This window comes from Vicugna pacos, chromosome 6, assembly GCF_048564905.1.
Source record: "Vicugna pacos chromosome 6, VicPac4, whole genome shotgun sequence".
In the NCBI taxonomy this organism is placed as follows: Eukaryota; Metazoa; Chordata; class Mammalia; order Artiodactyla; family Camelidae; genus Vicugna; species Vicugna pacos.
Window position 1 is genome coordinate 82642985 of NC_132992.1, and position 14948 is coordinate 82657932.

General features: G+C 45.2%; 1 protein-coding gene across 6 annotated transcripts in view; it reads right to left on the reverse strand.

The window, feature by feature from the left end:
- Positions 1 to 14948, reverse strand: part of FOXN3 (forkhead box N3) — a 364903-nt gene that overhangs the window by 79787 nt on the left and 270168 nt on the right. For 2 of the 6 annotated variants that reach the window (XM_072963564.1, XM_072963565.1), the window contains one exon: positions 4710 to 4796. The exons of the other annotated variants lie outside the window; for them this stretch is intronic. In XM_072963564.1, coding sequence (XP_072819665.1) covers positions 4710 to 4796 — 87 coding nt within the window. The remainder of the gene's footprint in view (positions 1 to 4709; positions 4797 to 14948) is intronic. 6 annotated transcript variants of the gene reach the window in all.

A 14948-nucleotide genomic window follows, 5' to 3' on the forward strand; every position in this document is an offset into this window, starting at 1 on the left:
GCAGGCATTATTGTAAGAGTTCTACCTCGTCCTAACAATGCTATGCGTAAAAGACAATAAAAAATAATCCAAGAATACACACCCGGAACCAAAACACTCTTGCAAAAGAGCTATTTTTAAAAACCACTTAGAGTCTTCACATAACGGCGACACAGTCCATTAATCAGGGTGCTTTTGTGTGTGTGTGTGTGCGTATGTGTGTGCGTTAATAGCCTTATTGAGGTCTGATTTACACTTTATATAAGACTTGCTTCAACCAGTCTTGCCCCCCGATGTGAGAGAGAAATGGAATGGTCCAAGCTGGAAACCAGAACCTGGTGGGGGAGGGGGGCGCAAGAGGTTGGGGTGAGGGCTGTTCAGAAAGGAGAGGAGACAAACTCTTCCTCCTAAGAGGGTGGGGGTTCACATCCCCGAAGAGCCAGGCAAGCGATTGTTAAGAAGTTTGCATGTATTATCATATCTAGAACATTGGGGAAAAAAAAAAAAGCAAAGTCCAGGTGTCTGGTCAAAATATGACCCAGAGGCACTCTGAGTAACCCTGGGAAACGAGTAGCCATTCATGATACCTGCAGTCTCCCTGGGCTAAGTCAGATTTCTACAATAGGAATTTTGCTTTTAATGTCCTTTTTAAAGAGCTGATTCCTCATTCAGGATGCATACAATGCAAGCAGCACAAACACCCAGACTATATTATAAATAGCCTCTGTTAAGAAACGTTGGGAGTACAGCAATATTTTTTAACCCAGATACAGTTTCGACAATCTCAGTTTGTTCCTTCGTAGCCTTTGAGCATCAGCCTTGTTGCGTTATTTTATAAGAATACATCCTTGATGGCGGTGGCAATAGACAATGAGGCCACATCGTGACTTCATGAACACATAATAATGCTGCCCTTTTCTTCTCTGAGAGGGTTTATTTTCCTCCTTCTATCTAAGGTTAAATATAGTAAATCCGACATCATGGAATACAATTGAAGTAGCAAATGATCAATGTCAACCACAATAATAGTGCTTCAAAAAATTACCTCGACAATCCTATTTTTGCCGTTTTCCATGACCTGTGGAGGTGAGGGAGCGCCATGAATGGGCACCTGCAACTCTGAGGGAGGAATCTAAACATAGCATAGAGCCTGCATCGCATCCGCCAATGGAACCACGTGAACGCTCTCCCCGGAATGCACTGGTTCACATAAGGGCTCCCCTAAGCTCCATCTCGCAGGAGAATGAAAACAATAAAAAAGCTCTCCTCAGCCTTGGCTACGGAAGAAAGATCTCTCTGCACCGGTGCTAACAGATATGCTCAGAGAAAAGAGTTACAGCAAACCAACTCGCAAAGTCCAACTCATCGTCAGCTAGTGGAGACATGCAGTTAATCTCAACACCAAGTATCTAGAAATCTTATTTGTACAGAATTGAGGCAAAGTCATCCTGAGCAACCAAGCACAATGAAATCGTTTCTGTAACAGAGAAAATGTTTTCTTGGACAGAAACATATCATATTGGTACTGGCCTTTCCTGACCTTAAATCTGACCTTATAATACAAAGGCAACCCAAGGCAAGTTTCCCAAATAACCCAGGAGTCTTCAAATATTTTCCTTGTCTAAGCCATACCCACAAATGCCATCTACAAGTCCTTCTACTGTATCTTCAGGAAGCAAAGAGACACAAGAATCTGCCTATGGCCAAATATGTTCAGAGTTCACCTACCAAGTGTCACGAAAACTTTATGAAGTGTGAAGGTATGAAAAGGCAAATTTATTAGACTTCTTTTAGATCTGTTGTCTGTTTCCCCATAGGCTCTGGGCGTGTGCTAACATGTAAGCTGACATATACACATGGAATGAAACTAGCCCTTCAGGATCAGATGTGTGTAAGAATTTCACTTCAAAGGAGACTATTAAAAAAAAACAACACTTACCTTGTCTTCTTATAGCTACAAGAAGGAAGATTCCCCAGACTTAACTTTCTCCTTGAGATTATAGAGAAGGGAGGGGGAAGGGTATAGCTCAAGTGGTAGAGCACATGCTTAGCATGCATGAGGTCCTGGGTTCAATCCCCAGCACCTCTTCTAAAAATAAATAAATAAACCTAATTATCTTCCCCCTCAACAAAACATTTTATTTATTTATTTATTTATTTATTTATTTATTTATATTTACTAATTTGCAGTGTTGAAGACTTAATTGGTGAAATTCTTTTTTTTTTACATTTTTTATTGGTTCATAATCATTTTATAGTGTTGTGTCAAATTCCAGTGTTCAGCACAATTTTTCAGTCATTCATGGACATATACACACTCATTGTCACATTTTTTCTCTGTGATTTATCATAACATTTTGTGTATATTTCCCTGTGCTATACAGTGTAATCTTGTTTATCTATTCTACAATTTTGAAATCCCAGTCTATCCCTTCCCACCCTCTACCCCCCCCATAACCACAAGTCTGTATTCTCTGTCCATGAGTCTATTTCTGTCCTGTATTTATGCTTTGTTTTTGTTTGTTTTTGTTTTTTAGATTCCACCTATGAGCGATCTCATATGGTATTTTTCTTTCTCTTTCTGGCTTACCTCACTTAGAATGACATTCTCTAGGATCATCCATGTTGCTGCAAATGGCATTATGTTGTCGGTTTTTATGGCTGAGTAGTATTCCATTGTATTTTAAAAATAAAATAAAATTAAAAAAAAAAGATCATGGGGAAGGGAAACACACAAAAAGTTCAGATCAGGGGATGTGAAAACCCAGTTATCCCTCATACACACACAAAAATGCAGAACAGTTTCTACAGGGCTTTCAGCGTGGACGGTCAAATGTTAAAAGCCAGAGGGGCCCTTCGGAATCACCTAAGTCCAACTCCTGACTTCACACAGCACTCTGCGCGCTCATTTCCTTCAACTCGTATTAACCGAGCACCCACCATATGCCAAGTACTGTTCCAACTGCTGGAATGCAGCAATGAATAAAAACGAAAGTCCCTGCCTCGAGGAGCTGATATTCTAGGGGTGTGATGAGAAGGTGGAAAATAACCAAGACATATGCTGTCAGGTGAATGGAAGGGCTATGGGATACACAGAAGTGTTGCTGAATGGGTTTCACAGATGGGCAAACTGAAGCTTCGAAAGTTGCAAAGCTAGTTTGAAAGTAGCAGCAGAACTGGAGAACCTAAGTTTGGGGGGCCTTTTATGTTTTTAGGCAGCAGAGGAATACCAAAACACTAACAAAGACAAAGGAAAAATCGAGTATAATGAACACACATCCTATTTTTGGAAGCACATGCAGAAGATACACAACAGGTTGGCATCGATCACGGCCCTTCCAGAACTCTGTGACCTTCCATTTCTATGATGCTGCAACGATCTATTGACCAAGAGGTGACAATCTTCACCCAGCAACTTGAAATATCAAAAAAGTGTTTTGGGGCGTAAAATACTCCAGAGCAAGAAATGTGTTCTTGTTTGCAAGCAAGAAACGATACTCACTGTAAGGTTTCTCATTTCAAAATTTCTTGGCCTTTTATTGCATGAAAAAGGCACTGGAAGGAAAAAAAGAAAGATGGAAAGAAACAGGGGCTTGCCTCCTCTTGTCTCTGGCCCTTTCACTGTATATTTCCTGCTGTATACATTCCACACCCCTCCACCCTCCACAGCTGGAGCGCCTCAGCCTCACAGTTATAAAGCACTCGTCAAATAAAGTAAAGAAGAAGGCTGTTTCGCCCACCAGGGCTCTCATTTGGAAAAGCAGTTCAGTGAAAAAGAAGAGATTTTCAGGTAGAAGAGACATCAAAGAATGCTTCAAAATTCACATTTCTCCCTCCTTCTCCCCCTAAAGTGGAGCTTCTCGCTGTGTGTGCTCTAGAAGTATCTTGGTTAAACAAACAAACAAATAAACAAACAAGCCCTGGGGGACACCTGCAGGGAAGGCAGCCCCGTGAGACACATTGCAAGTATCAAGGGCACAGAGGCCGCCCCGCCCAACCCCACACCAAGTGCTGGACGCCCACAAGGTGCTCTCTGAGTGCTCCGAATGAGAGCTCAATAAACAAGTCCTACTGCACAGCACAGGGAATTACATCAGTATCGTGTAATAGCCTACAATGAAAAGGAATATATATATATATGTCACTATGCTGTACACCTGAAACTAACACAACATTAAATTGACTATACTTCAATCAAAAAAAAAAAAATCAGAGCTGAAATTTCAGAAGGTCAATGATTTGCAAATTTGATTTAATAAATGATCATTTGCGGGAGCTATGGAGGAAGAGCAATGGCTAAAGGGTATGGGGTTTTTTTTTTTGAGGTGATGAGAATATTCTGAAATTAATTGTGGTGATGGCTGCACAACTCGTGACTACACCAAAATCCACTAGATTGTATGCTTTGAATGGGTGAATTGCATGCTATGTGAATTATATCTCAAAATTGCTACTCCCTTATCCCCCACCGCCACGCCTCAAAGTCACTGTTTTCATCAACCTCCAAATGTCATCAGTCCTTCTCATTACATCATCCTCACAGTAACAGGCTAATGCTGAGAACTGCTGTTCACATTTTAATTATTTTACATCTTGAAATTAAAAAACATACTTTCCCAGAGCATGACTGCCTCTAGACCTGAGTGTCTGCACTACAGCAGGTCAGAGGCCCATGAAGAACACACCCCCGGGTTGAGGGTTTTTACCCCGAAACAGTGGGTTTCACGTACTTATATGCCGAGTGTTCTGAGGGCTCCAGTGAGAGGCATAGTTCCCCATATCTTTTCTCATGTTGTTTGGGGAATGGAGCTGCACAGCTGAAAAAAAGAGAAGGCATGACATGGCTGGAAAAACTCACATCTAGATTACTGAGAAAATCAAATTAATTGAATGATAACTCCTCTCCCAGTTCATCCCTCCAATTTTGGAGTGTAGAAGATGAGGAGAGATTTTATTTCCTTCCTTCCTTCACTCATCAAACATCCATCCAACCAATTCTCCATCCTTCTATCCATCCATCCATCCATCCATCCATCCATCCATCTATCCATCATTTATCAATAGTCTGTGCAAAAACCGTGCTACAAATAAAGTAACTCTGTAAATTGCAAAGTACTATACAGAACTTAAATACAATTATTGTAATCAAACCTGAAGGGCATCCTTTTTTTACCTCTTTGCCCTATCCCTACCCAAAAACCAGTCAAAGGTTATTACACACCCATGGCTGGGGGCCAAGAAAACTTTGATGAATAAAACAAAAAAACTGGGTGGCTAGTGGAGGTTTATGGAACCCACAAGAGCTAAGAAAGGCCAGCGAAGAATTATTTGAAGATGCCAAATGAGATAGTACTTCTAGGCTCAATTCAATAAGCTTATACTTTAGGCCTGAAGTATGTTAAGGAGAGAGAGAAAGTTGTATAGTCCAAGGCCTCTGCTCTCTAAGTGTTCACGGTAAACAGCCCCATCTGACAGGCCAGCATCCTCATCTAGATTATGACAGTAGCCTCTTAGCTGGATTCTACTTTCACACCCCCAGCCACCCATCCAGCTACTGTGTTCTCTCCCTCTGGGGTGATCTTTATGAAAAGCATACCAGATTAAGTCTTGCCCCTCCTCAAAACCCTCCAATAGCTTTTAATCATAATTAGAATAAAAACCCAGCCTCTATGTCATGATTTATAATGATCTGCCCTCTGCTTACCACTCCCAGTTCCTTTCCTACCACCTTCTGTCTTGTTCATTCCCCTACAACCACAGTGATGTTGCTGTTCTTCCAACAAACCATGTTTGTTCCTGCCACAGGGCCTTTGCACTTGCCCTCTGCCTAGAAAGCTCTTCCCCTACATGGTGACATGACTGGTACCTTCTCATCATTTTGGTCTCTACGTCAATTTTTTAGAAAGGCCTTTCCTGGTTCCTGGTTACCTTCCCTAAAAAAGCACCCTAAGACCACCACTCTACCCTTGCCTCGCTTCTTTATCCTTCTTTACGGCAAGTATCCCAACCTGAGATCACACTGCATATTTATTTCTCTATTTGTTTGCTTTCTGTCTGCACTACAGTATTTACGCCACAGGGCAGAGACCATGGTACTTATTCTTTGCTGTTTCTAACTTAACCTGTTGCTGTTTCCTCAGGGCATAATATAGTCACTGATAAACAACAGGCATTTCATATACAACAAACATTGCATATTTGCAAATATGCAAATAGATTATTTTGACTTTAGCTCCACCCTCCACACTTCTGCATTCCAGTATTATTTTGCTTTCCAGCAACAGAAGTAAATGATCCACAACCAATGTCCAGAACGAGGTTATAACTTCACTATTAATACTTTCCCCATCCCCATCTTCTTCCTTGTCCAGTGACTAGTTTTAATCAAAGACAGATTTGAGCTGACATGGGCCAGAGACACTGAAAATGTAGCATGCGCTGTATTTACAGACAGGATGCGCACGGGGAGAAAACACAGAGCTTAAACCCTAAGTGTGTGTGTGTGTATAGTGCACTGTGCGAAACGTGTGGAAACTGCCTGCTTTCACCTGTGGGAGAATCTACTGAAGTATGAGATCTACTCTACCCAAAGGAATAAAATTAAAACTTCCTTAACTATAAAAATCATTTTGATTTGCAGTAAAATGAAAAGGCAAAAACTTCAATTAAGTAAATCTCAAGAGCAAATAATCCAAGAAACGGGTGAATTTTAAAAAAAAGCCGTTCTAATGGTTTAAACAGCTTATTCAAGTGGTCTCCTTTAAAATGCCAGGAATTCAACCTCTTGATTTAAGAGCTCTGGAATTCAAGTGCTTCAAATTGAGAAAATAATACACAAGTAAATGGTCGTAATTTCTCCTTTGTGCATCCTGGCATTAGATCCTCCAGATACACACAGCTCTGTGCACAGTTACCCTCCCGAGTGTCTCGCATCTCTCACGGGAAAGTGGAAGTCGGGACAAACACCACCGTGCTTGAATACCGAACATCACTCCTCAGTTGAAATCATAAAGCTCTTGCCTTAAAATTACAAACAAGGAATAAAATAAATATTTCAGGGGCTCATTCAAATGAGCCTCTCGAGAACCTGGACTCAGCAGATAGGCTGTATTCTCAAAAGCCTGCCAACGGTGGAGGGGAGGGTATCTAGAAATTCCCATAGATCTACCTGGTGTATTTATAGAAGACCTGTAGCGGTCAAGGCCTCTGTTGCTGTCTGTCCTGTCACTTCTCTATCTTCCTTTCCCAAGCCCTTTCCCCTTTCATCTGACAGCATCTTCCCTTACTCGGAATCACAGACACAGAGCTCCTCAGCTGAGCAATTCTTAGAACAGTGGCTGTCAGGTAAGGAGAATTTATTTACAAGCATCGCAGCCTTTGAGATGCTGGGAGAGCCACTCAATGATGTAGACACGAGATACCTTCTAGGACGGATCTATCCAAACAGATGTTGCATTCTAGGAATGAAGCAATAATTTCTCAGTGTTTCATGTAGACACAGTCTGTTCTGCAAGTGGGATAATTACCATATCATTCATTTGGAAAGCATTCAGCAAGCACCTACTATCCGCCAGGGACTGTGGCTCTGGAGGAAGGTCTCAGAGTCCCTGCTCATGAGATGCTTGGGAGAAACAGACACAAGTACCAGTGATGGTACAACACCATAAAGGCACAGAGGTGAGTAGGGCTTCACGAGGAGCTTGGATAAAATCTGATGGCTGCTGGGGAAGGGCAGACTAATTCAGACATCAGCCAACAACAGCCAGCCTGTGGGCCAAATCTGTCTGTTTTTGCACGGATGGTCTATGAGCCGACAATGGCTTATATATTTTTTAATTATTGAAAAAAAATTTTTTAACATTTTGTGATGCATGAATAGTATATGAAGTTCAAAGTTCAGTATCCATTAACAAAACTTTGCTGGACACAGCCACACCCAGAGGTGAGAAGCTGTCAAGTCGACCTGTGTGGTCTACAAAGCTGATCATATTTACTATCTGCTCTTTACAGAAAAAGCGAGTCTACCCCTCCAGGCCACTGGATCAATGCAACTGAGCAGGACTAAGGCTTTTGGGTTTTTAAACAATAAAAATATATAAGTAAACCTCTAACTCCCATGTCCTGTGTGTTAGCAATGGAACAGCTCTGAGAGGCCCACAAGGACATCTGACAGGTATAAGAGAAAGCAGCCTTTGATGTCTCCTAGACCAGCTCTCACATTCTGCAGGTAGAGAACTGGACCCCAAGAAATCAAGGTGCTCGGCCACAGGGAACAACACAGTCAAGAAGAAACTCGTCCACATCCTGTCCTGCTAACCATGGGGCGTGGGGGAGTGGAGATCTTTACTGAGAACTTTCTGGAGAAAACAAGGTTAGGACTTGAAAGTGCTAGATTTATACTTTTTCTCACCAAGCGCCCCTACTTGGGAACCACCTTGGAACTTAACCACTTCCTTCTTCTTGAATCTCTGACCCTCTTCCCACCACACCCTACGCTCCCCAGTGAAGCCAGCGTCCCGAAAGATGTCCTCAGCCATTTGGCCTCACCCACAAAACTGCCCCTTCTGCTTGTGATTCTTTTCTGACCTGTCTGATCCATCAGGTCCCCAAATTTTAGTGCTTTTGGGGTCTCCAAGCTTTCCAAGGTCTAGAAAACAAGACCTGAAAAACAAAACTCACTGCAAAAGCGCCTTGTAAATTTGGGGGGGAAGAAAAAAAGAAAAAAGCCCACTTAAATGTCTGTAAAAATATTATTATATGAATCAGTCAAGCGCTGGTCTACATAGAATGGTATTTAACGTGGGAGGTGGGTGTACCTCAGTTAGCTTACTAGGACAGAGTGGGGAGCCTCCAACACTGAGCGTGCTTGAGCTAATAACCAAGCACTTAAAACACCCCACTGTGCGTCTGTATAAAGGTCCCACCCAACTGCCATGCCCTTCAAGAAATGTTTCTTCATTTTCAAGTGATTTTCTTTGTGTTCTAATACAACATGCCACTCTCGAGCCATTAAGTCATTTCTAGACACAAATAACAGAACACACTTACAGAATACCAACAGTGTGCTGTGAGAAACATAAAGCAGTCCTATTACCTGGTCCTTGACCTGGAAGTACTTACAAACAACGGGACAAAAGTCATAAAAACAAAGCATAATTAGCTCTGGGATACACTAGCTAAGAATGCAGACAGTAAGGTTAGGTTGAAACTGTTGAGGAAAGTCCTTTGGAAATACTGCATTGTGAATGGCAACCAGTCACTGAGTGTCTACTGGGTGTCATTTATACACTTAGTCATTTAAATAATCACCTTTACTCTATATAACATCACCAGAAAGTAGTGACTCTTATACCTATTTAGCAGATGAGGAAATGGAGGTTAAGCAACTTGACAAAGGACACTCAGCCAATAACCAGGCGAACTACAAGCCAAACTCAGGCTGTAGAGCCTAGGATTACTCTTATCACGTGAGCTTCTCAAAGTGGGCCTTACACTACCGTGCCCACCCCACCCTGATGCATGAAGGTATTTGGGAAGCCAAGATGAAAATGATATATTTGACCCAAGCCTCTATTATACACGCAAATTTAGGGAGAGTTTAAAGTAAGCAAAAACATCGTTATATTACTGAACACACAGATATGGCATGAATAGAATATAAAATTTGCAAGAGTTTTCCACTAAAGATATGGAAACACAGCAGTCAAGGTACTGCCCCAAAGCGTGGGTAGGTTTAGGAGAGTGGGAACCACCCAATTTACCTGGAGAGGGCAGTTGCTTCTCAGAGACAGGCGACAAGGTCAGGCAGAGCTTGGAAGGGGCTGTTGAGGGCACTGAGTGTTGTGGTCTTGCCCCTGCGGGAGTCGTGCTGGGCCATGCCAGGGAGAAGGGCATCTCTGCCACCACAGTTCAGCTATAAATGGATTCCCCGCTGCCCCCGGTTGTCAGTGCTCATCAAGGCATAATGTGAGATGGTCCAGGCCTGGGGGCACTAAAAATGGAGGGAGCGCGCATTCGCAGGCATCCTCTTGCCTTACTCATGGAAGAGTTCATGGGCATCATGGAAAAGGCCTGCCAGCAGGAACCTGACAGTCACTCTCGGGCACAAAGGTTCTGGAAGGGTGAATCCAAAGAGCTCCCTGGGGAGAGCGGCCAGGGCTGGTACACCTTTGCACTGCCTTGAAGGTGGAGATATGGTTCCAGTTTCCATCACTCCATTACGCTTGGTCCCTCCTGTTTGCCCTGAAATGCTGTCCACGTGGGAGATCAAACGGTTCTTTCCCGTGAAATAGACTGGGCTGCAGAAATCTCAATGGAGAGCCCAGAAAAGATCAGATCTCACTTCATTCCCAGGGTCGTTTCTTAAGGTAAAAGTCTGACTCGTCCGAGCTCATGCTTTTGGGCTGGGGCACACCAAGAAACATGCCAAATTAACAGTAGGGGATTACAATTCAACCTGGTTCCAAATGAAAGAGAATAAACAGACATGTCTGTCTAGATCCTTCCAGTAAGTCTTTTGCCTCCTCTTTCTTCTTTCCAGTCTCTGTTCCCTCTCATTAGCCATCATTGTATTTTCTGAGTCCCTAATTTCCTTCTTGAAATCCTCTAGGATTTCCTGATTCTCCTGCTCTCACTCAAGACTCCAGCTGTGTCCCTGAGGAAATCCCTCATCCTCTCCAAGTCTCCACTTCCTCAGCTGTACGTGTCCCAGTGCCTGTGCACGAGTTCATGGCAAAGACCCACACGAAGCACTTGACACCAGCACTGGCCCACGCCAGCACTCAATGACGGTGAATTTCCAGCATCGGTCAAGAGCAGCCATCCAGGAGCCAGCTTGTTTGGGTGGAAACCCCAGCTTTCTCCCGTAAGAACTGCATGTCACTGGGCAGTTAATTCCAACTATGAAACTTGTGCTCTGGTTTCCCCGCTGTCAAAATGGGTCGTAAGAGTACCTGCCTTAGTGAGTTTTCACGAGGATGAGTGAGTTAAAGCCAGCAGAACCCTCAGAACAGGGACGGCACGTGGTGAGCAGTGAGCTCCATACGCTCAGCACCACCTCCACCATCCAATCCTACCTTCTGCAGGGCCGTGTTAACTGCCCAAACCTGGACTATTTCCCCAGCAGAACCGGGAAGCCTGTTGTCTAACCAGGGACTCCGAGTAAAGTGCCTGAATGAAGCGGGGATGGGTTGGGGTGGGGCGGTTGGTAAGAACTATGCATCTGGACATCCAGGAGGGAGCACGGCCACTCAGGTCCAGCCAGCTCCTGCCCCGAGGCAAGGCGGGCCCAGGGCAGCCACTTTCCCAGTCATCAAGATAAGCCAGAAATCTGAATATTGATGTGAAAAGTCCTGATTTCTCAGCATTGGCAGTGAATTCAAATGCTCAGAATCAACTGTCTGACAAACAAAACCCATCTGGGAGCCAGACCTGCTCCCCGCTAGCCCTGGCCCCGGCCCACCAGCCTGTGCCCTCCGCCGGACGGGGTAGGGTCACTTACAAATTGTCCTTCTGAACACCAGTCTCTTCCATGAGGCCTGCCCGAGGGGCCCACGGAGCTGCTGGCCCTCCTCACCTCTTCAGACCCAGGGCCCTCAAGGCCACCTTCCCTGGCCACACCCTCCCGGCTGCGGCCCAACACAGACCTTCTGCTGATCCACTCCCCCCTCCTCCCGGACAGTGCATTAGAGGCACTTAGCGGGGATCCGTAGGAGAGCTAAGTGCTTTAATGACACTCGTGTATCGATTTAGAGCTTTTTTTATTCCTCCACTTGGATTTCTGCGAATGTGGTGCATCTGCACAGTGAAATGTCCTGGAGGCTAAGTTCCCATTGGCCAGGGGCTCCTCCTCCAAGTTCTCCGCGGGCTCCCACCCCCCCAGACACAGGGAGTGCGTGACTCGCACCAGTGACTCCTTCTCTTCATGAAGTCACAGAGGACTAAGGGCACAGTGCGTTGTTAAATGTCTCTTGTAGAAATTCACGCAGTCACGCCAACACTTCTGTCTCCACAAGCCGTGTGCCTATGTTGCCACTTTCTGGTCTCCTTTTAGAAATACAGGGTTTCACGTGGTGCCCAAATCTCCAACACTGCAGACTCAGGTCAAACACAAGAAGACTGAGCTCTCCGTTCTTAAATCAGGCACAGGCTGTCTACTCAGATGAGCACTGCTCTTCCGGAGTCATTAATTCATCTACTCATTCACTCATTCATTCCTCAAGCATCGATTCTCTCCACGTCAGACCCAGTACTGAGCACAGGAATGGCCAGGAAAATGAAGTACAGAAGTCCTATGGCAGAAGTCTACTCCTGCAAACACAGAATGCCAGAGGCTAGACAGGACCCTGAGAAATGATCCCAGCCAACACTGCCATCCAGGTGAGGCCCAGGGTTGAATGTAAACTACACACGTCCGTTTGGCTCTGAAGGAGTCATGCCAAGGTCAAACCAGAAGTCCTTGCTCTTGGTCCAGTGCTCTTTCCAAAGCACCCTGCAGAATACTCTAAACAGGATTCCAGCAAAACCGTTAATAAGGCCTGGCATCCAGGCGCCCATGTCAGCAGACTGGGACCTTCAGGGAAACACGTCCCTCACTAATGTCCGCAAGAAAAAGGCCTCTGTGAGAAGCGGGCGGGGCCGTCTGCAGTCAGCTCTCCCTGCACCCTCTAGAACCATCTCAAGTGGTTTTCATGCTTTTTGTGGTTCATGTCCCAATGCACCTAAAGGTCAAAGCCCCTGCCCATGGGTGAAGGAGATTCACAAGGAGTCTGAAGGGGGTCCTGGACACTTACACAAGGGGCACACCTGATATGCCTTTAATAAGAGGATGAAGTCTGGCTGCCCGCCAGCCAGCTAAGAGCAATGAGCTAGCAGAACCCCGCCTCCCTGCCAGCCATGCCCACAGCCTCCGGAAGGATGCCCGCTGTCACTTTCAAAGGGGAGATGGAGCAGTGTTCCATGGAACAACTGGCACTAAAAAAAGGCTCTCTGCACAACGTGTTTCGATCTCCCTCAAACTAAAATCAATCCATCAGTAAGACGATCTCCTGTGATCAAAGCCTGTTTTTGTGTGCCCCCATGGGACGGGGTGGGGGTGAGGGTGACCCCTGAGCAGATAGTCATGGACAGCTTGGCACCAAGGGAAGCAGGGACAGGGATCATGGGTGTCTTTGCAGACCTCGTGGTCTTGCCACGTTCCATGAGGCCGGGACAAACGGGCCATGTGCAGGGCTATTTTGGTCACACAGCTGCACACATGGGATTTATGAGGATGTTTGGCGCTTGGCTCCCAGGGGATTTGTGCACCAAGCTGCTGCTCTGTTGGCCGGAAGAAGTTGAGTGTCTGCCCATGTTTCCTCATTCCCACTGAGTGAGGTCTGTCCTCCAATGCTGATCCTTTAATCACCCACGTCCCGGGTTTTCTTATTTGTCGTTCCCTAATTCGCGAGAGGTTAAGGCAGTGCATTACTGTGTCTGGCATCCCCTGGCCTCAGTGCTGTCTCTCATTCCACTGCAGGGCTGCCTTTTCTGGGTGGAATTTAGCTTTATTGATTTCTACTTCTGACTTGCTCGACACTGCCTCATTCATTATTCAGGGAAAACCTGGCGATGAGACCACAGTTGATATCCTGCCAACAGGAGCCTGAGCAGGTGGGACCTCTGTGAGTCTTCTTTTCAAAGAATCAGAACCTATAAAAAGCCGTGTAGTTTAGACTTCTCAAGCTATTCATTTAAGAGCTGGCCTGAAAAACAGATTCTTTTCTGTGCAAGTAGCAGGTTAGTTCAGTAGGAAAAAATATGAAGTTAACCACTCTGAGGCCAAAGGTCTGATGCCTGTATAAATCCGTATAAATCAGCCATCTTTGAGCAGAAAAAACCTCCACTGTTTAGTGGGAAAATGAGCCCCTCCTCAGTCACCCATCCTGTAGGTATGTGGTGGGGGTGACCTGCACAGGAGACTAGAGGCCCCTTTTAATCACCACCATCAACTCCTCTGCTGACTCAAATGGACACTCGGACACTAAGGAGACACGGGGGCTCTATGGCTAGAGGCCGGGTCCTGCCATCTTCCCACGGAGCCCACGGGTGTCGATGGCGAGTGTGACGTCTCGAAGGTGTTATAATAAGAGGCTAAGATGCCGGGGAACAGCCCACTTTGTCGTTTTGTTGTTTGTTTGTTTCTTCACAGACGTAAAGGTAATGATATTTACACCATAAGAAGAGAAGTTCAAATTAAAGAGTGGGAAGAAGTTCCTTCCAGAAATTCAGGCTGAAACATACTATTGAAAAAAGGAGTAAAATTATCCTCTAGAGAAATCTTTTAAGAACAGAACTAATTACCACCTGTAAGTACCAATTTGCGCATAATCCGCTCCTGGGGGAGGAGGCTAGATGAGAAAAATCTCTCAAAATCCCCTCTGGGCTTCCCCACCAGGTTGAATTTTCACCATAAAAAGTCTGACACACTTGGGTGGATTTCCGGTCGAGGTCCTGGTGTGAGAGGCTGTCTGGTCACAAGCCTTCTGACGATTTTCCCCTCAGCGTTACACAAAGTGCGCGGCTAGGGGACCAGTGAGAGCTCTCTAAGGGGCAGCATTCCTTCAGAATACACGGGTGAAAAGACGGTGCTGTGTGTGCTGGTAGCAAACTTTGGGCACCACAACCTAATACCATAATAGAACCTCCGTGTTTGTTTGTTGTTCTAATTTGTAAACTTAAATGAGACATCACAAAGAGTGAAACAGGAAATTACTATCCGTCCCTCGGTTGAAAATTGGAATGTCTTGAACACATGCGTGCGAGACACACACACACACACACACACACACAGACTAGAACCACGACAAATGGGGCTTAGAGTCACATTACGGAAGTGCTGCAGGCCACAGCTTGGGGAGGCAGCGAGCTCCTGGCCCAGGGGTGTTTCACGGCCTTTCTGGCACTGGGGTCTTGGGGGAGGCTGAGCCAGG